Source organism: Balaenoptera musculus, chromosome 10 (assembly GCF_009873245.2).
Source record: "Balaenoptera musculus isolate JJ_BM4_2016_0621 chromosome 10, mBalMus1.pri.v3, whole genome shotgun sequence".
Lineage (NCBI taxonomy): Eukaryota > Metazoa > Chordata > Mammalia > Artiodactyla > Balaenopteridae > Balaenoptera > Balaenoptera musculus.
Genome location: NC_045794.1, coordinates 9791520 through 9812599, shown reverse-complemented (window position 1 = coordinate 9812599; position 21080 = coordinate 9791520). Strand labels below are relative to the sequence as shown.

The 21080-nt window shown below is 37.3% G+C and overlaps 1 protein-coding gene across 4 annotated transcripts in view; it reads left to right on the top strand.

The window, feature by feature from the left end:
• The window catches only part of LRP6 (LDL receptor related protein 6), a 187346-nt gene that overhangs the window by 74110 nt on the left and 92156 nt on the right, over positions 1-21080 (top strand). For all 4 annotated transcript variants that reach the window (XR_005021566.1, XM_036866848.1, XM_036866847.1 and 1 more), the window contains one exon: positions 3198-3395. Coding sequence is in view for 3 of the 4 variants with exons in the window: in XM_036866848.1 (XP_036722743.1) it covers positions 3198-3395 (198 nt within the window). In the remaining variant the exon portion in view is untranslated. The remainder of the gene's footprint in view (positions 1-3197; positions 3396-21080) is intronic.

The window sequence follows — 21080 nt, the reverse complement described above, 5'->3', positions numbered from 1 at the left end:
TAGGGTATCATTTTAATTCCTCGTTGAATTCTTTTTTTAAAAAATTATTTATTTTTATTTATTTATTTATGGCTGTGCTGGGTCTTCATTTCTGTGCGAGGGCTTTCTCTAGTTGCGGCAAGTGGGGGCCACTCTTCATCGCGGTGCGCGGGCCTCTCACTATCACGGCCTCTCTTGTTGCGGAGCACAGGCTCCAGACGCACAGGCTCAGTAGTTGTGGCTCATGGGCCTAGCTGCTCCGCGGCATGTGGGATCTTCCCAGACCAGGGCTCGAACCCGTGTCCCCTGCATTGGCAGGCAGATTCTCAACCACTGCGCCACCAGGGAAGCCCCTCCTCTGTTGAATTCTTAACTATAATTTTTAAGATATTTTCTTAGTATTTGTTGTAGGGATTATAATATCTATTTTAATCACAGTGGACTTCAGATGAATGCTAATTTAATTCCAATAAAATACAGAAACTTTGCTCCAGTATTGATCTATGTTTTTCCTTGTCCGTTTTGCTATTGTCATATATTATGTTTCTGTATGTTATAAAACACTAATACTGTGTCATAATGATCGCTTTAAGCAGTCTTTTTTTTTTTTCTTTTTGGCTGTGTTGGGTCTTCTTTGCTGGGCGCGGGCTTTCTCTAGTTGTGGCGAGCAGGGGCTACTCTTGGTTGCGGTGCACGGGCTTCTCATTGTGGTGGCTTCTCTTGTTGCAGAGCACAGGCTCGAGGCATGTGAGCTTCAGTAGTCGCGGCACACGGGCTCAGTGGTTGTGGCTTGCGGGCTCTAGAGCGCAGGCTCAGTAGTTAGTTGTGGCGCACGGGCTTATTAGTTGCTCTGTGGCATGTGGGATCTTCCTGGACCAGGGCTTGAACCCCTGTCTCCTGCATTGGCAGGTGGATTCTTAACCACTGCGCCACCAGGGAAGTTCCTTTTTTAGTCTTTAGTAAGGTTATTTTGTATATAAGACACTTTGGGAACTGGGAAGTCTTGCATTTTTTAAAGATGCTAGGGGAATAACAGAAAAAATGTATAAGCCTTTTATATTAACCTGCATATTACCATTTCTGGTACTCTTGATTTCTTCTTGTGACTTTAGTTTGTGCTGTAACTTGCCTCAATTTTGCTTCCCTTTTCTCTTCTTAATGCTACTATTTCCATATATATAACACCTTTATATGTTACAAGCCCAATAAAACAAGTTTATAATTATTTTTTTGTGCAGTTGTCTTTTTAATCCATTAAGAGAAGGAAAGGGAAAAATATATTTGTCCTGTCTTTTATAATTACCTACATAATTATCTGTATGAGTACTGTTTGCTTTTTCATGTGGATTTGAGTTAACATCTAGGTCACTTCTTTTCTGCCTGAAGAATATCCTTGGTATCTCTTGTAAGGCAGATCTACATGCCACAAATTCTCTCACTTTGTTTATCTGGGAATGTCTTTATTTCACCTTCATTTTGGAAAGATAGTTTTGCTGTATGTAGGATTCTTGGTTGACATTTTAATTTCTTTTAGCACTTTTAGTGTGTCGTCGTACTGCTTTCTGCCCTCCATTGTTCTGATAAGAAATCAGCTCTTAGTTATATTGTGGTTTCTTTGCAAGTGATGAGTTGTTTTTCTTAGTGCTCGCGATTTCTTTGTCTTTCAACAGTTTAACTGATGTGTATAGTTGTATATATCTGTGTTTATCATACTTAGAGTTTATTAAACTTCATGGATGTATGGGCTAGTATTTTAAAAATCAAATTAGGGAAGTTTTTGGTCATGATTTATTTGAAATATCAGAACCAAAGTACAATGATCATATTTAGGAAATTAACATTAGTACATTTCTGTTATAGAATTTGACATGCTGTAAAATTTTGCCAGGTTTCCCAGTAATGTCTTTGTAGCATTTTCCGCAACTGATCAGTCCAGAATCATACACTTTATATAGTTACTGTGTCTCTCTTTGTTTATTTATTTTTCTTTATTTTTTTTTGGCTGCGTGGAGTCTTAGTTGCAGCATGCAGGATCTTTTTGTGGAGGCATGGGAGATCTTTTTCGTTACCGCGTGGTCTGCTGGAGCTTCTCTCTAGTTGCGGCTTGTGGGTTTTCTCTTCTCTAGTTGTGGCACGTGGGCTCTGTAGTTTGTGGCACGTGGGCTTAGTTGCCCCACGGCATGTGGGATCTTAGTTCCCCGACCAGGGATCGAACCCCCATCCCCTGCATTGGAAGGTGGATTCTTAACCACTGGACCACCAGGGAAGTCCCTTACTGTGTCTCTTTATTTTCCTCCTACCTAGATTAGTTCATCTGCCTTTCTTTGACTTTTATGACATTGATATTTTCAAAGGCAGTTGTTTTGTAGAATGTTCTTTAATTTGGTACTCTCTATTTCCTTAATAATTTTGTTCAGGTTATGCATTTTGGGGCAGAAATAATATGTAAGAGAATATACATAAAAGAGACGGTATGGGGGCTTCCCTGGTGGCGCAGTGGTTAATAATCCGCCTGCCAGTGCAGGAGACACGGGTTTGAGCCCTGGTCTGGGAAGATCCCACATGCTGCAGAGCAACTAAGCCCGTGCGCCACAACTACTGAGCCTGCGCTCTAGAGCCCACGAGCCACAACTACTGAGCTCGTGCGCCTAGAGCCTGTGCTCTCAACAAGAGAACCCACCACAATGAGAAGCCCGCACACCACAACAGAGTAGCCCCTGCTCACCACAACCAGAGAAAAGCCCGCGTGCAGCAATGAAGACCCAACGCAGCCAAAAGTAAAATAAATAAAATAAATTTATATATAAAAGAAAGGTGGAATGTTCTTCCCAGCGTATCACATATATGATGCCAGTGTTGATGATGATGATGTTAATTTAGATGATGTGGATAAGGTGGTGTCCACCAAGTTTATTTTCTCTAAAGTTACCATTTTCCCCTTTGTCATTAATAAGTAATTTGTGGGGAGATACATTGAGACAGTGTAAGGTATCCTTTTTGCCAAAGAAACTTTGATCAGATGGTTTTTGTGTCCTGGATGATGCTTGTCTTGAGTCAGTTATTACCATCATGGTGGCAAAAAGATGATTAAAATTTCGGTAACAGTTTCTAGGAGTTTCAGTTTTAGTGTTCCTGAGAGAGCTTTCTTTATCCAATAGTTATAAGATACTTGGCGGTTAACCTGCTTATGTCATGGGTTTATTTTTCATGATTTTTAGGTTCATGTACTGGACAGACTGGGGAGAAGTACCAAAGATAGAACGTGCTGGAATGGATGGTTCAAGTCGCTTCATTATAATAAACACTGAAATTTACTGGCCAAATGGACTGACTTTGGATTATGAGGAACGGAAGCTTTATTGGGCAGATGCAAAACTTAATTTCATCCACAGATCAAATCTGGATGGAACAAATCGGTAAGATTGCCTTATAAATTTATTTTTAAACTTTAAGTCAACCCTGTGATATCTTGATGTAGTAATCAAATTATAAAGCCTAATTTTATTAAGAAGTTAGCATATTATTGGCTTAAGTGTCAAAGGGGAAGAAGAATAGATTTTTTAAAAATTTATTTATTTATTTATTTATTTTTTATTATTAATTAATTTATTTATTTATGGCTGTGTTGGGTTTTTTTGTTTCTGTGCGAGGGCTCTCTCTAGTTGTGGCGAGCGGGGTACACTCTTCATCGCTGTGCGTGGGCCTCTCACTGTCACGGCCTCTCCCGTTGCAGAGCACAGGCTCCAGACGCGCAGGCTCAGTAGTTGTGGCTCACGGGCCCAGTTGCTCCGCGGCATGTGGGATCTTCCCAGACCAGGGCTCAAACCCGTGTCCCCTGCATTGGCAGGCGGATTCTCAACCACTGCACCACCAGGGAAGCCCAAGAATAGATTTTTAGTTTGCTTTTTAAAAAGGTAACGACATTTCTCATCTATCTTGGTGGCACTTAGAATTTATGGGCTGTATTTTCTCCTTCTTTACTCTGAGCTAATAATTTAGTTCTGCAGTGGTTCTCCACCAGGGATAGTGCTTCCATTCTCTTGCAGAGTGTTTGGAAATGTGTGGAGAATTTTGGTTAACACTGGGATTGGGAGTACTACTAGCATTTTAGTTCCTGGGGGGCCAGGGATGCTAAACATCCTGTAATGTGCTGGGCACCTAATGTCACAAAGAATCATCCTGTTCAGACTTACCCACCTCCCAGGTGCTGTTTGTGGAAGCTCATTTGATAAATCTGTAGACCAGAACAGGGTTGGCCAACTTTTTCTGTGAAGGGCCAGATCGTAAATATTTTAGGCTTTGTGGGCCATATCTCTGTTGCAGCTATTTACCTCTGCTGTTGTGGTGTGAAAGAAGCTGTATATAATACCTAAGGGAATGGGCATGGTTGTGTTCCAGTAAAACTTTTTTTGAGCCAGTGGACTCTAGTTTGCTGACCCCTAGACCAGGAGAAAACCTACTGCATGTATGCTATACCCCAGTATTCACAGAAGACAAAGTTATAGTACATAAACATGGAATTTCTATTCAGATCATGTTCAGATTTTTTAAAAAATTTTTTATTGAAGTATGGTTGATTTACAATGTTGTGTATGTTCAGATTTTTAAAAATTATTTATTTATTTATGTATTTATTTAGGCTGCGTTGGGTCTTCGTTGCTGCGTGTGGTCTTTCTCTAGTTGCGGCGAGCGGGCTTATTGTGGTGGCTTCTCGTTGCAGTGCACGGGCTCTAGGCACGTGGGCTTCAGTGGTTGTGGCATGTGGGCTCAGTAGTTGTGGCACACAGGCTTAGTTGCTGCATGGCATGTGGGATCTTCCCGGACCAGGGCTCAAACCCGTGTCCCCAGCATTGGCAGGCGGATTCTTAACCACTGTGCCACCAGGGAAGTCCTGTTCAGATTTTTAAAAACACTTTATATTCTTGTGTTTGGAAGATTATTTAGGTTTCTAGTGGTCTCATTTTAAGACCTCAATAGAAGCAGGGAGCCTTAGGTAGTTGAAGGAATTTTTCAAAGTGTACACATTTGTAACTTATCTGAACTATGAGTCAGGAAGCATTTATAAGTGTTGAAAACCAGGAAAGATTTAAAGAATATATTAAAGTGAACTTTTTAAAATCATGGAGTGAGAGAATTTTTTGCCTTGTTGCAAAAAAGAATGAAATGACTCACAACAGGATGGTTTAAAAATAATTAGAAATAAGTGTCAAAAAAATTGATAAGTATATGATGAATATAACAACATAATTGCTGTGTTTGAGCTTCAAATTTGTCTTTGAGAGGGATACTAGGAAGTGAATATGACCACTCCGTAGGTTTTTGACTCTCTCGGAATACCCACACAAAAACCAATGGAACAAGATAGCAAATCTGAATACTTACCGTAAAGTTAACCTCAGGCATCCAGAAATGAAAGCAGGTAAGTGCAGACCACTAACAGCCACAAGACCTCCATAGTATTACTGTCTGTGCAAGAGTAAGCTGAGAGAGTGAGTAAAGTATTTCACTGAACTTAAAAGCAGGGGACCTCCAAAATAGCCCCAGCTATTTACTAGACAGTGTAGTGAGCTATATTAAGAGCAGTAGCTGAAATGAGAGAGTGGGGGGTTGCCCACTCCAATATGAGGCAAGTGCAGTGTGTCCGTGGTAAAGACAGAAGAGGATAGAGCAGTCTGGCTCCAGAGAATTCTCAAAACAGACCTGCTAGAGTTCTCTACCAGGACAGGGTACTACAGAGTAGAGACAAAGTTGAATAGAAGAACATCAAAATTCAGCACAGTAGGGAAAATTAAGGAATGAAAGGAGAAGGAAAGAGAAGGTTCAGATAAGGATGGGCAGAGGAAGAGCTGGGATATCTCAGAAAGGAAGCTACCATAGTTTTTAACATGTGAAAACAGAAGAGTGAATTCTGTAAAGTTAGAAAAACTATGCTGAACACCACTATGTTCTAAAAGTTCAGGAAAACTAATTTCACAAAAATAGAAACATAAAAGTTTCAAGGTATAAAATCTCATTTAAGGTTACTATGAAGAATATCTTACATTTATAACAGTATTTTAAGCTAATAACAACTAAACTTTAAATGCGTACTTAGGGACTTCCCTGGCAGTCCAATGGTTAAGACTCCACGCTTCCACAGCAGGGGGCTTGGGTTCAATCCCTGGTTGGGGAACTACGATCCTTCATGCTGCGTGGTGCGGCCAAAAAGAAAAACCAGAAAACAAACAAACAAAAAAAACCGTGTACTTAAACTCTACATTTTTTTCCCAAACATTTAGTGTTTATGATGTCACAATGCATGTCTTTATACCTTGTGTATCCATTAACACATTATTATAGTTAGTTATTTTTAGTACTTTCGCTTTTAAGTGATTTGCTCACCACCATTACGGCATTAGAATATTCTGAATTAACCCTATATTTATCTTTACCAATGAGATTTATACTTTCATATGTTTTCCTGTTACTAATTAGCACTCTTGTTTCATCTTGAAGAAGTACCTTTAACATTTCTTTTAAGGCCGATACAGTGGTGATGAACTCCTTCAGCTTTTGCTTGTATGGAAAACTCTTTATCTCTTTTCATTCTGAAGGACAGCTTTGCTGGGTAGAGTATTCTTGGTTGGCAGTTTTTTCTTTCAGCACTTTGACTGTATCATGTCACTCCCTTCTGGCCTGCAAGGTTTCTGCTGAAAAATCTACTGATAGTCTTATGGGGGTTCCCTTGTGTGAGACAACTTGTTTTTCTCTTGCTACTTTCAAGATTCTCTCCTTGTCTTTAACTTCTGACATTTTATTTATAATGTGTCTTGGTGTGGGTCCTTTTGGACTCACCTTTTTTGGAAGTTTCTGGGCTTCCTGTTTCTGGATGTCTGTTTATTTCCCCAGGTTGGGGAAGTTTTCAGCCATTATTTTGGGATAAGCTTTCTTCCCCTTTCTCTCTATCCTCTCCTTCGGGGACCACTGGCATGCAAATAGTAGTCCACTTGATGGTGTCCCATAAGTCCCTTAAGCTATTTTCACTTCCTTTTATTGTTTTTTCTTTCTGCTTCTCTGACTGGATGAATTCTACTGCCCTGTCTTTGAGTCTGCTGACCCTTTCTTCCACTTGATCTAGTGTACTCTTGTACCCCTCTATTGAATTCTTTATTTCAGTTACTGCATTCTTCGGCTCTCTGATTTCTGTTTGGTACTTTGTTCTCTTTTTATTTTTTTTGTTGTTGAAATTCTCACTTTGTTCATGCATTGTTCTCCTGACCTCAGTGAGCATATTTATGATTGTTGTTTTGAACTCTTAATCACGGAAATTATGTATCTTTGTTTCATTATGAAGTCTGTTTCTGGAGGGGTTTTTTTGGTTTGTTTGTTTGAAACATATTCCCTTGTTTCTTCATTTTCCTTGACTCTCTGTGTTGGTTTCTGTGCGTTAGATAAAACAGCCACCTCTCCCAGTCTTGACAGAGGAGTCTTGTGTAGGATATGAACCTTAGCATTCAGCTTGGCCTGAGCTCTTGGTTGTCTCTCAAACCTTTGTGATTGTCCAAGCTGCCTTCTTTGTGCTTCTTGCTCCCAGTAGTTGAGTGTGTGCCAGGATTTGTCAAGTGTTCCATAGAGGAGGATTGCAGTCGGTACCTAGGTGAACCCTGTTTGGAAGTCAGACCCCCAGGCAGCAGGGAATATGCATGTAGTTTGAGCCCTTCTATGGAGAATGTTGGAGATAGGCTTTTTTTGCCTGCTCCTTCTGCTCTGGACCCAGCTTATAGCTGTGGAAGAGGTTCCTCCTGTACCCATTAAAAACTGCTTCATTATTTGCCATAGTCCTGTGGGATTTGTCAGTGCAAGCCCTGTTGACTTTCAAAGCCAGGCGAGCCAGGGGCCCATTGTTTGAGTGGCATCCATGAAATCTGGGGTACCAGATGTGTGTACAAGCTGATTCTGTGTGGAAATACTGGAGATTTGGAGTGGGCTAGTGGGAGAAGGCAGAGGCAGTATCTGCTGGCTTCCCTGGTCTCCTAGGAGGATTGCACTTAGCCCCTGGATGTCTGCCAAGTTAGAAGCCTGAGCATTAGACAGCAGCTTTTAAAGTATGAAAATAGACCTCTTTTAGGGAAAGACTGGGAGATGAGCAATTCTGACTGCTCCCTCTGTGCTGAGCTCTGCTGGGCTCGACATCTTATGTAAGCCTAATGGTAATCGAAAACAAAAACCTGTCCTAGATATACAAAAGATTAATAGAAAAATCATCAAATCACAAAGAGAGGAAGAGAAGAAGGGAACAGTTGAAATACAAAACAGCCAGACAGCAACAAAATGGCAATAGGAAGCCTATACCTATCAATAATTACTTTATATGGAAATGGACTATATTCTGCAATGAAAACATGTAGAGTAGCTGAATGGATAAAAACACAAGACTCACTGTATGTTGCCTGCAAGAGACTCACTTTAGCCTTAAGGAAACACACACTTTGAAAGTAAAGGGATGGAAAAATGTATTCCATATGAATGGAAACTGAAAGAAAGCAGGGAAGCTATACTTATATGAAACAAAATAGATTCTAAGCTGCAGACTGTAACAAGAGACAAAAAAGGTCATTATATAGTGATAATGGAGTCAGTCCAAGAAGATATAATTTTGTTTATACACCCAACATAGGAGCACCTCTATATATGATGCAAATATTAACAGGCCTGGAGAGAGTAATAGACAGCAATACAACAATAGTAGGGACTTCAGTACCCCACTTTCAGTAGTGGATAGATCACCCAGGCAAAAATCAGTAAGCAAATATTGGACTTAAACTACATGTTAGACTAGGTGTACTTAAGAGATGTTAAGAAACATTCCATCTAACAGCACCAGAATACACATTCTTCTAGAGCACACGTGGAACACTCTGGAGAACAGATTATATGTTAGGCCACAAAACAAGTCTTAATAAATTTAAGAAGGTTGAAATCATAACAGATATCTTTTCTGACCACAGTGGTATGAAACTAGAAATCAGTTACAAGAAGAAAACTGGAAAATTATCACCTCATACTTGTTAGAGTGGCTTTTTTCAAAAAGACAAGAAATAACAAGTGTTGGTGAGGATGTGGAGAAAAGGGAACACTTGTGCACTGTTGATGGGAATGTAAATGGTGCAGCCACCATGGAAAACAGTGTAGAAGTTCCTCAAAGAATTAAAAATAGAACTGCCATATGGTCCAGCCATTCCACTTCTGGGTATATGAAGAAAAAAACACTTAACTTGAAAAGATACATACACCCCTATGTTCATTGCAACGTTATTTACAATCACCAAGATAAGGAAACAACCCAAGTGTCCATTGATGGATGGATAAAGAAGATGTAGTATATATGTACAATGGAATATTATTCAGCCATAAAAAAGAATGAAGTATTGCTATTTGTGACAACATGAATGTACCTTGAGGGCATCATGCTAAGTGAAATAAGTCAGACAGAGAAAGAAATACCATATTATCTCACTTACATGTTGAATCTAAACAACAAACGAACAAAAAACCAAGCTCATAGATACAGAGAACAGATTGGTGGTTGCCATAGGCAGGGTATGGGGGTTAGTGAAATGGTTGAAGGGAGTCAAAAAATACAAACTTCCAGTTATAAAATAAGTAAGTCCTGGGGATGTAATACACAGCATTGTGACTATGGTTAATAATACTGTTTTACGTATTTGAAAGTTACTAAAAGAGTAAATCTCAAAGATTCTCATCACAAGAAAATGTGTACTTTGACAACGGACGTTAACTAGACTTGTGATCATTATATGTTATATACCAATATCAAATCATTATGTTGTAAACCTGAAGCTAATATTATGTTGTATGTCAGTTATACCTCAATTAACAAGAAAAGAAAATTGGAAAATTCACAAATACATGGAGATTAAACAGGATTCTCCTGAACAACCTGTGGTTGAAGGAAAATGTCAGAAGGGAAATCAAAAATATCTGGAGACAAATAAAAATTGAAATACAACCTACCAAAACTTACGGGATGCAGCAAAAGGAAGTTCTAAGAGGGAAGTTCATAGTGCTAAATGCTTACATTTGAAATGAGAAAGATCTCAAACAACCTAACTTTACACCTCAAAGAACTTGATAACAGAGGACAAACTAAGCCCAAAGTTGCCAGAAAGAAGTGAATAATATATCAGAGTGGAAATAAATGAAATAGAGACTAAAAAGACAATAGAAAAAATCAGTGAAAGCAAGAGCTGTCTTTTTTGAAAGAGAAACAAAATAGACAAACCTTTAGCTAGACTTAATAAGAAATAGAGAAGACAAATAAAATCAGGAGGAGACATTCAACTGATACTACATAAATAGAAAGGATCATAAGAGACTACTGTAAACAATTACATGCCATCAAATTGAACAGCCTAGAAGAAATGGATCATGACTGAATCATGAAGAAATAGAAAATTTGAGCAAACCAGTTATTTATAAGGAGAGTAAATCAGTAATCAAAAACTTCCCAAAAAACAAAAGTTGAGGACCAGAAGGCTTCACTGGTGAATTCTACCAGACATTTGAAAAAGAATTAGTACCAGTCCTTCTCAAAGTCTCCTGAAAAATAGAAGAGGAGGGAACTCTTACAAACTCATTTTAAGTGGCTAGCATTACCTCGATATCAAAACCAAACAAGAAGCCTACAAGAAAAGAAAATTACAGGCAATATTCCTAATGAGTATAGATGCAAAAATCCTCAACTAAATACTAGCAAACTGAATTCAGCACCACATTAAAAGGATCATATACCATGATCAAGTGGAGTTTATTCCAGGGGTACAAGGATGGTTCAGTATATGCAAATCAATCAATGTGATTCAGCACATTAACAAAATGAAGGATAAAAGAGATGTGATGATCATGTAATCATCTCAACAGGTGCAGAAAAAGCATGTGACAAAATTCAGCATCCGTTCATGATTAACTCTCAACGAAGTGAGTATAGAGGGAACATACCTCAACACAGTGAAAGCTATATATGACAAGCCCACAGCTAATATCATATTCAAAAGAGGAAAGCTGAAAGTTTTTCCTCTAAGGTCAAAACAAGACAAGGATGTCCACTCTTGCCACTTTTATTCAGCATAGTACTGGAGGTCCTAACCAGAGCAGTTAGGCAAGGAAAAGAAGAAAAGGCATCTCAATAAAAAGGAAGAAGTAAAGCTGTATTTGCAGATGATCTGATGTTATATATAGAAAATTCTAGAAACCACCACAAAACTGTTAGAACTAAAAACAAATTCAGTAACATTGCAGGATACAAAATCAGTATACAAAAATCAGCTATGTTCCTGTATGCTAATAATAAACTGTCAGCAAAATTAAGAAAATCTTATTTACTATATCATCAGAAAGAATAAAATACCTAATATTAAGTTTAACCAAGGAGGTAAAAGACCTGTACACTGAAAGCTATGACACTGATGAAAGAAATTGAAGAAGACACAAATAAATTGAAAAATATTTTATGCTCACAGATTAGAAAAATTAATTTGTTAAAACGTCTGTACTACCCAAAGCCATCTACAGATGCAGTGCAATCCATATCCAAGTTCCAGTGGCATTTTTCACAGAAGTAGAACAAACAATTCTAAAATTTGTGTGGAATTACAAAAGACCACAAATAGCCAACGGAATCTTGAGAAAGAATAAAGCTGGAGGCATCACACTTTCTAACTTCAAACTGTATTACAAAGCTGTAGTAATCAAAACGGTATGGTATTGGCATAAAAACAGACACATAGATCAGTGGAACAGAATAGAGAGCCCAGAAACAAACCCATGCATAATTGGTCAATCAATTTATGGGGGAGGAGCCAGAATATCCCATGGGGAAAGGATAGTGTTTTCAATAAATGGTTTGGGAAAACTGGATATCCACATGCAAAAGGATGAAACTAGATCCCTATCTTATACCACACACAAAATCAACTCAGAGTGGCTTAAAGACTCCAGTAGAAGACCTGAAACTATAAAACTTTTAGAAAAGAACAGAGCGTAAGCTCCTTGACATTGGTCTTGGTTATGATTTTTTGTGTGTGTTTGACACCACAAGCAAACAGTATGGAGGCTCCTCAAAAAATGAAAAATATTAATTCCATATGATCCAGTAATCCCACTTCTGGGTATTTATCCAGAGGAAATGAGAACAGGATCCTGAGGAGATATCTGCACTTACATTTTCATAGTAGCATTATTCACAATATCCAATACATGAAACAATGTAAGTGTCTGTTAGCAGATGAATGGATAAAGAAGATGTGGTATATACACATTCAGTAGAATATTGTTCAGCCATGAGAAGGAAGGACATCCTGCTGTTTGTGGTAACATGCATGGACCTTGAGGCCATAATGCTCATTGAAATGACCCAGATAGAGGAAGACAAATATTGCATGGTATTACATATATGTGGAATCTTAAAAAAAAAAAAAGTCAAACTCATAGAAACAGAAGAAAAGTGGCTGTCAGGAGATTGGAGGAAATAGGAAGGAGTTGATGGAAGGGTGTAAACTTTCAGCTATAAGATGAATAAGGTCTGAGGATTTAGTATACAGTTGACTTGTGAACAACATGGGTTTGAACTATGCGGGTCCATTTATATGCAGGTTTTTAAAAATAAATATGTACTACAGTACTACATGATTTGTGCTTGGTTGAACCTGCGGATGTGGAACCTCAGATATGGGAGTTACAACTGTAAAGTTATACACAGATGCAGGGGTTTGCACCTTTAATCCCTGTGTTATTCAAGGGTCAGCTGTATAATATTGTGACAATCGTTGATAACACTGTACTGTGTAATTGAAATTTGTTACGAGAGTAGAACTTAAATATTCTAACCAAAAAAAACACCAAAAACACGAAACCCTAAAAAGTAAAACAAACCCCCCCCAAATGTGTGAGATGTGATAAATAACTAGATGAGGGGTATTCTTTCACAATTTATGTGTGTATCATATCATTACTATGTACACTTTATGTATCTTTCAAATTTGTTTGTTAATTATACCTGGAAAAAGCTGAAGAAAAAAAGTGAGGAACAGAATAATGTCCTTACATAAAAATCTCCCCAGCAAGATATGATCATAGAACAGATTAAACTTCCATTTTAAAATGCACTATCACTAATTGAGACACCAGTATCACATGTCAAAGACCAACATATATTAAAATTAGAAAGTTCAGAGATGAGATGCCAGAACTGAGGAAAGAATTATAAATAAAAGAAAAAAATCATTTCAGAAAAGCTAGCTAAACTAGAAGGGACAAAAGAGTGAGTAAACAGAAAAGATCTTTAAACAGAAGTTGAAAAGGGGGAAAAATTTAAGGACTAAAAAGAAATGTAAAAAGATGAACAGGATTTGAGAGAAAGTAACAAATATTAAAGATAGGCAAAGAAGAAAAAACACATAGATTAAAAAAGACTCTTAGGAAGATAACTTACATAAAGGAATAGGACAAATATGAGGAACTATAATTCAGGAAAAGTTTCTTAAAAGAAGATTTGAAACAACAGATAGAGAACATTATGTACCTGGTAATATAAGCTAAAGCTTATACAAGATATAAGTAAAATCACTCTATAGAAAAAGGAAAATATTCCTTTAAGAATAAAATAAATGACTTTTTAAAAGGAAAAGAAAATTAGATTCACATTAGGCTTTCTCACAGCAACACTCCCTGTCAGAATTAAATGGAATAGTATTTTTAAGATATTGAAAGTAAGAAGGTGTGAGCCAGTGATTTTTCTCCCCAGCAAAAGTGATTTTCCTCATACAAAGCCATAGACAAATTTTATTAACATGCAAGAAATCAAGAAATACTGTTTCCCTGAGTCATTCTGAAAATGATCTAGTGGCTGAGCTTTAGATAATCAAAATGATGAGCGATATAACAAAATAAGACTTGGTGAAGAGCATTAAACATATAATTAACTTGTATTAAAACTAAAGGAGGATTAAGATTGAGAGTATGGTATATAATGTCTAGATAATGTAGGTAAAGCACCACTCTAAAAAATAGAGTGAAAGGACTTCCCTGGTGGTCCAGTGGTTAAGATGCCGTGCTTCCATTACAAGGGGCATGGATTCAATCCCTGGTCGGGGAACTAAGATTCCACATGCCTTGCAGAGCGGGCAAAAAAAGAATAAATAAATAATAAAATAAAATAAAATTTTAAAAATAGAGTGAAAGTTAGAGGTATTATATGCAAAAATTTTGTTCAACTCTTTATAGTGACTACAGTGGTGTATTGGTATGAATATTTATAATTTTGGATCAAATAAGTGAGTAATTTTTGGATATATTAATTCCATTGCCTTTGAATATGTAGGATTCTTGTTGTGGAAGAAAGGATATATAGATGTAATACTGTGGAGGTTAAGTAAGAAAAATTGATAAGTCTGAGTTTTAATTGAAAGGACTGGTGTGAGCTCATTAGTTATTGTATGTTACAAAAATACACACAAGTATGTATGTTTATTTCTTAACTGTGACCACTGATGAGGACTAGGGAAAACACCACCCAGATTGTATTCTTGGAAAAACATTCCACCTTAAAAGAAATCAAACCTTTCAGGTGAAATGGTTGATTCTATGTCTCTTGCAAGAAACGTCCAAGATGAGCTGGAACATTATGTCATAGTGGAAAGCAAGGAAGCTATTACAAGCTACTAGGGTCATTTCATAAAGCCCAGAGAAATAACTTGAAAAGCCTCTCACTGATCAAAGATTGATAGAAACCCATCAAGTATGTTTAAATCCTTGAGTGCATAATGATACTTTTTTTTTTTAAAGGAAGTCACTTTCAGAGGATGACGGAACCAATTCATTACGTTTTTGGTTTTTTTTTTTTAAATTGATATTTCTTTATTTTTTCAACAAAGATTTACCTTGTCTCACTGTTCTAAATTTTTTTTTAAGTTTCTTTTTCTTTTTTTTTAATTCAAACAGAAAGTCACAAAAATTATAATCATCCTCATCAGTTCACTCAGTCCCATGTAATTAATTTTTTTTTCATCTTGATCTTTTGTTAGCACTTTTATGAATTCATCAGTTTTCCATTAGAGTTCTGAAAATGCTTATTCATTCAGTTCAGCAGTATAGTCAGTTACCAGAAACCTGTACTTGTCAGAGTCTTTTTCATGAATTCCTTGAAGATGAAAACCTTTTATAGGAACATTTTTGCAAAAGCATCAGAGTACACCCAGAACTGTCTGTAAATGACAAAAGACTTAAAAATGACCACGGTTAAAGATTTGATGAAAGTTCATAATAATACAATTGACAAGGTAATTTAGTTATTTCTGAGATATACATTTTAAAATAATAGCTAGAATTATGACATAACATTATACCAGAACATATAAGATTTTTAGGAATTTCATGTAATGTCTGAAACATTTATATTAACATATTTCCATACAAATAACCCAAAGAAAGTTTAATATTCGTTTTTTTTTAATTTTTAAATTTAATTTAATTTATTTTTTTATACAGCAGGTTCTTAATAGTCATCAGTTTTATACACATCAGTGTACACATGTCAATCCCAACTGCCCAATTCATCACACCACCATCCCTGCCCCCCCTCCCGACCCCCCGCAGCTTTCCCCCCTTGGCATCCATACGTTTGTTCTCTACATCTGTGTCTCAACTTCTGTGCTGCAAACCGGAATATCTGTACCATTTTTCTAGGTTCCACATACATGCGTTAATATACGATATTTGTTTTTCTCTTTCTGACTTACTTCACTCTGTATGACAGTCTCTGTATGACAGTCTCTAGATCCATCCACGTCTCAACAAATGACTCAATTTCGTTCCTTTTTATGGCTGAGTAATATTCCATTCTATATATGTACCACATCTTCTTTATCCGTTAATCTGTCGATGGGCATTTAGGTTGCTTCCATGACCTGGCTATTGTAAATAGTGCTGCAGTGAACATTGGGGTGCATGTATCTTTTTGAATTATGGTTTTCTCTGGATATATGCCCAGTAGTGGGATTGCTGGATCATATGGTAATTCTATTTTTAGTTTTTTAAGGAACCTCCATACTGTTCTCCAAAGTGGCTGTATCAATTTACATTCCCACCAACAGTGCAAGAGGGTTCCCTTTTCGCCACACCCTCTCCAGCATTTGTTGTTTGTAGATTTTCTGATGATGCCCATTCTAACTGGTGTGAGGTGATACCTCATTGTAGTTTTGATTTGCATTTCTCTAATAATTAGTGATGTTGAGCAGCTTTTCATGTGCTTCTTGGCCATCTGTATGTCTTCTTTGGAGAAATGTCTATTTAGGTCTTCTGCCCATTTTTGGATTAGGTTGTTTGTTTTCTTAATATTGAGCTGCATGAGCTGTTTATATATTTTGAAGATTAATCCTTTGTCTGTTGATTCATTTGCAAATATTTTCTCCCATTCTGAGGGTTGTCTTTTCATCTTGTTTATGGTTTCCTTTGCTGTGCAAAAGCTTTTAAGTTTCATTAGGTCCCATTTGTTCATTTTTGTTTTTATTTCCGTTACTCTAGGAGGTGGATCAAAAAAGATCTTGCTATGATTTATGTCAAAGAGTGTCCTTCCTATGTTTTCCTCTAAGAGTTTTATAGTGTCCGGTCTTACATTTAGGTCTCTAATCCATTTTGAGTTTATTTTTGTGTATGGTGTTAGGGAGCATTCTAATTTCATTCTTTCACATGTAGCTGTCCAGTTTTCCCAGCACCACTTATTGAAGAGGCTGTCTTTTCTCCATTGTATATGCTTGCCTCCTTTGTCATAGATTAGTTGACCATAGGTGCGTGGGTTTATCTCTGGGCTTTCTATCTTGTTCCATTGATCTATGTTTCTGTTTTTGTGTCAGTACCATATTTTCTTGATTACTGTAGCTTTGTAGTATAGTCTGAAGTCAGGGAGTCTGATTCCTCCAGCTCCGTTTTTTTTCCCTCAAGACTGCTTTGGCTATTCGGGGTCTTTTGTGTCTCCATACAAATTTTAAGATTTTTTTTTCTAGTTCCATAAAAAATGCCATTGGTAATTTCATAGGGATTGCATTGAATCTGTAGATTGCTTTGGGTAGTATAGTCATTTTCACAATATTGATTCTTCCAATCCAAGAACATGGTATATCTCTCCATCTGTTGGTATCATCTTTAATTTCTTTCATCAGTGTCTTATAGTTTTCTGCATACAGGTCTTTTGTCTCCCTAGGTAGGTTTATTCCTAGGTATTTTATTCTTTTTGTTGCAATGGTTAATGGGAGTGTTTCCTTAATTTCTCTTTCAGATTTTTCATCATTAATGTATAGGAATGCAAGGGATTTCTGTGCATTAATTTTGTATCCTGCAACTTTACCAAACTCATTGATTAGCTGTAGTAGTTTTCTGGTGGCATCTTTAGGATTCTCTATGTATAGTATCATGTCATCTGCAAACAGTGACAGTTTTACTTCTTCTTTTCCAATTTGTATTCCTTTTATTTCTTTTTCTTCTCTGATTGCCGTGGCTAGGACTTCCAAAACTATGTTGAATAATAGTGGTGAGAATGGGCATCCTTGTCTTGTTCCTGATCTTAGAGGAAATGCTTTCAGTTTTTCACCATTGAGAATGATGTTTGCTGTGGGTTTGTCGTATATGGCCTTTATTATGTTGAGGTAGGTTCCCTCTGTGCCCACTTTCTGGAGAGTTTTTATCATTAATGGGTGTTGAATTTTGTCAAAAGCTTTTTTTGCATCTATTGAGATGATCATATGGTTTTTATTCTTCAGTTTGTTAATACGGTGTATCACATTGATTGATTTGCATATATTGAAGAATCCTTGCATCCCTGGGATAAATCCCACTTGATCATGGTGTATGATCCTTTTAATGTGTTGTTGGATTCTGTTTGCTAGTATTTTGTTGAGGAATTTTGCATCTATATTCATCAGTGATATTGGTCTGTAATTTTCTTTTTTTGTAGTATCTTTGTCTGGTTTTGGTGTCAGGGTGATGGTGGCCTCATAGAATGAATTTAGGAGTGTTCCTTTCTCTGCAATTTTTTGGAAGAGTTTGAGAAGGATGGCTGTTAGCTCTTCTCTAAATGTTTTATAGAATTCACCTGTGAAGCCATCTGGTCCTGGACTTTTGTTTGTTGGAAGAATTTTAATCACAGTTTCAATTTCATTACTTGTGATTGGTCTGTTCATATTTTCTATTTCTTCCTGGTTCAGTCTTGGAAGGTTATATACCTTTCTAAGAATTTGTCCATTTCTTCCAGGTTGTCCGTTTTATTGGCATAGAGTTGCTTGTAGTAGTCTCTTAGGATGTTTGTATTTCTGCAGTGTCTGTTGTGACTTCTTCTTTTTCATTTCTAATTTTATTGATTTGAGTCCTCTCCCTCTTTTTCTTGATGAGTCTGGCTAATGGTTTATCAATTTTGTTTATCTTCTCAAAGAACCAACTTTTAGTTTTATTGATCTTTGCTATTGTTTTCTTTGTTTCTATTTCATTTATTTCTGCTCTGATCTTTATGATTTCTTTCCTTCTGCTAACTTTGGGTTTTGTTTGTTCTTCTTTCTCTAGTTCCTTTAGGTGTAAGGTTAGATTGTTTATTTGAGATTTTTCTTGTTTACTGAGGTAGGCTTGTATAGCTATAAACTTCCCTCTTAGAACTGCTTTTGCTGCATCACATAGGTTTTGGATCATCGTGTTTTCATTGTCATTTGTCTCTAGGTATTTTTTGATTTCCTCTTTGATTTCTTCAGTGATCTCTTGGTTATTTAGTAACGTATTGTTTAGCCTCCATGTGTTTGTGTTTTTTACGTTTTTTCCTTGTAATTCACTTCTAATCTCATAGCGTTGTGGTCAGAAAAGATGCTTGATATGATTTCAATTTTCTAAATTTACTGAGGCTTGATTTGTGACCCAAGATGTGATCTATCCTGGAGAATGTTCCATGCGCACTTGAGAAGAAAGTGTAATCTGCCGTTTTTGCATGGAATGTCCTATAAATATCAATTATATCTATCAGCTCTGTTGTGTCATTTAAAGCTTCTGTTTCCTTATTTATTTTCATTTTGGATGATCTGTCCATTGGTGTAAGTGAGGTGTTAAAGTCCCCCACTATTGTTGTGTTAGTGTCGAGTTCCTCTTTTATAGGTGTTAGCAGTTGCCTTATGTATTGAGGTGCTCCTGTGTTGGATGCATACATATTTATAATTGTTATGTCTACTTGGATTGGTCCCTTGATCATTATGTAGTGTCCTTCCTTGTCTCTTGTAACATTCTTTATTTCAAAGTCTATTTTATCTGATATTTTATCTATTTTATCTAATATGAGTATTGCTACTCCAGCTTTCTTTTTTTTTAAAATTTATTTATTTATTTATGGCTGTGTTGGGTCTTCGTTTCTGTGTGAGGGCTTTCTCCAGTTGCGCAGAGCAGGGACCACTCTTCATCGCAGTGCGCAGGCCTCTCACTGTCACAGCCTCTCCCGTTGCGGAGCACAGGCTCCAGACGCGCTGGCTCAGTAGTTGTGGCTCACGGGCTTAGTTGCTCTGCGGCATCTGGGATCTTCCCAGACCAGGGCTCGAACCCATGTCCCCTGCATTGGCAGGCAGATTCTTAACCACTGCGCCACCAGGGAAGCCCTCCAGCTTTCTTTTGATTTCCATTTGCATGGACTATCTTTTTCCATCCCCTCACTTTCAGTCTGTATGTGTCCCTAGGTCTGAAGTGGGTCTCTTGTAGACAGCATATATATGGGTCTTGTTTTTGTATCCATTCAGCGAGTCTGTGTCTTTTGGTTGGAGCCTTTAATACATTCATATTTCAGGTAATTATCGATATGTATGTTCCTGTGACCATTTTCTTAATTGTTTTGGGTTTGTTTTTGTAGGTCCTTTTCTTCTCTTGTGTTTCCCACTTAGAGAAGTTCCTTTAGCATTTGTTGCAGAGCTGGTTTGGTGGTGCTGAATTCTCTTAGCTTTTGTTTGTCTGTAAAGCTTTTGATTTCTCCATCAAATCTGAATGAGATCCTTGCCAGGTAGAGTAATCTTGGTTGTAGGTTCTTCCCTTTCATCACTTTAACTATATCATGTCACTCCCTTCTGACTTGTAGAGTTTCTGCTGAGAAATCAGCTGTTAACCTTATGGGAGTTCCCTTGTACGTTATTTGTCATTTTTTCCTTACTGCTTTCAATAATTTTTCTTTGTCTTTAATTTTTGCCAATTTGATTACTATGTGTTTCGGCGTGTTTCTCCTGTATGGGACTCTCTGCCCTTCCTGGACTTGGGTGGCTATTTCCTTTCCCATCCTAGAGAAGTTTTCGACTATAATCTCTTCAGATATTTTCTCGGGTCCTTTCTCTCTCTCCTCTCCTTCTGGAACCCCTGTAATGCGAATGTTGTTGCGTTTAATGTTGTCCTAGAGGTCTCTTAGACTGTCTTCATTTCTTTTCATTCTTTTCTCTTTTTTCTGTTCCACAGCAGTGAATTCCACCATTCTGTCTTCCAGGTCACTTATCTGTTCTTCTGCCTCAGTTTTTCTGGTATTCATTTCTTCTAGTGTAGTTTTCATTCAGTTATTGTATTGTTCATCTCTGTTTGTTTGTTCTTTAATTCTTCTAGGTCTTTGTTAAACATCTCTTGCATCTTCTCAATCTTTGCCTCCATTCTTTTTCCGAGGTCCTGGATCATCTTCACTATCATTATTCTGAATTCTTTTTCTGGAAGGTTACCTATCTCCACTTCCTTTAGTTGTTTTTCTGGGGTTTTATCTTGTTCCTTCATCTGGTACATAGCTCTCTGCCTTTTCATCTTGTTTATCTTTCTGTGAGTGTGGTTTTTGTTCCACAGGCTGCAGGATTGTAGTTCTTCTTGCTTCTGCTGTCTGCCTTCTGGTGGATGATGCTATCTAAGAGGCTTGTGCTTCTTCTGATGGGAGGGACTGGTGGTGGGTAGAGCTGACTGTTGCTCTGTTGGGCAGAGCTCAGTAAAACTTTAATCTGCTTGACTGCTGATGGGTGGGGCTGGGTTCCCTCCCTGTTGGTTGTTTTGCCTGAGGCAACCCAACACTG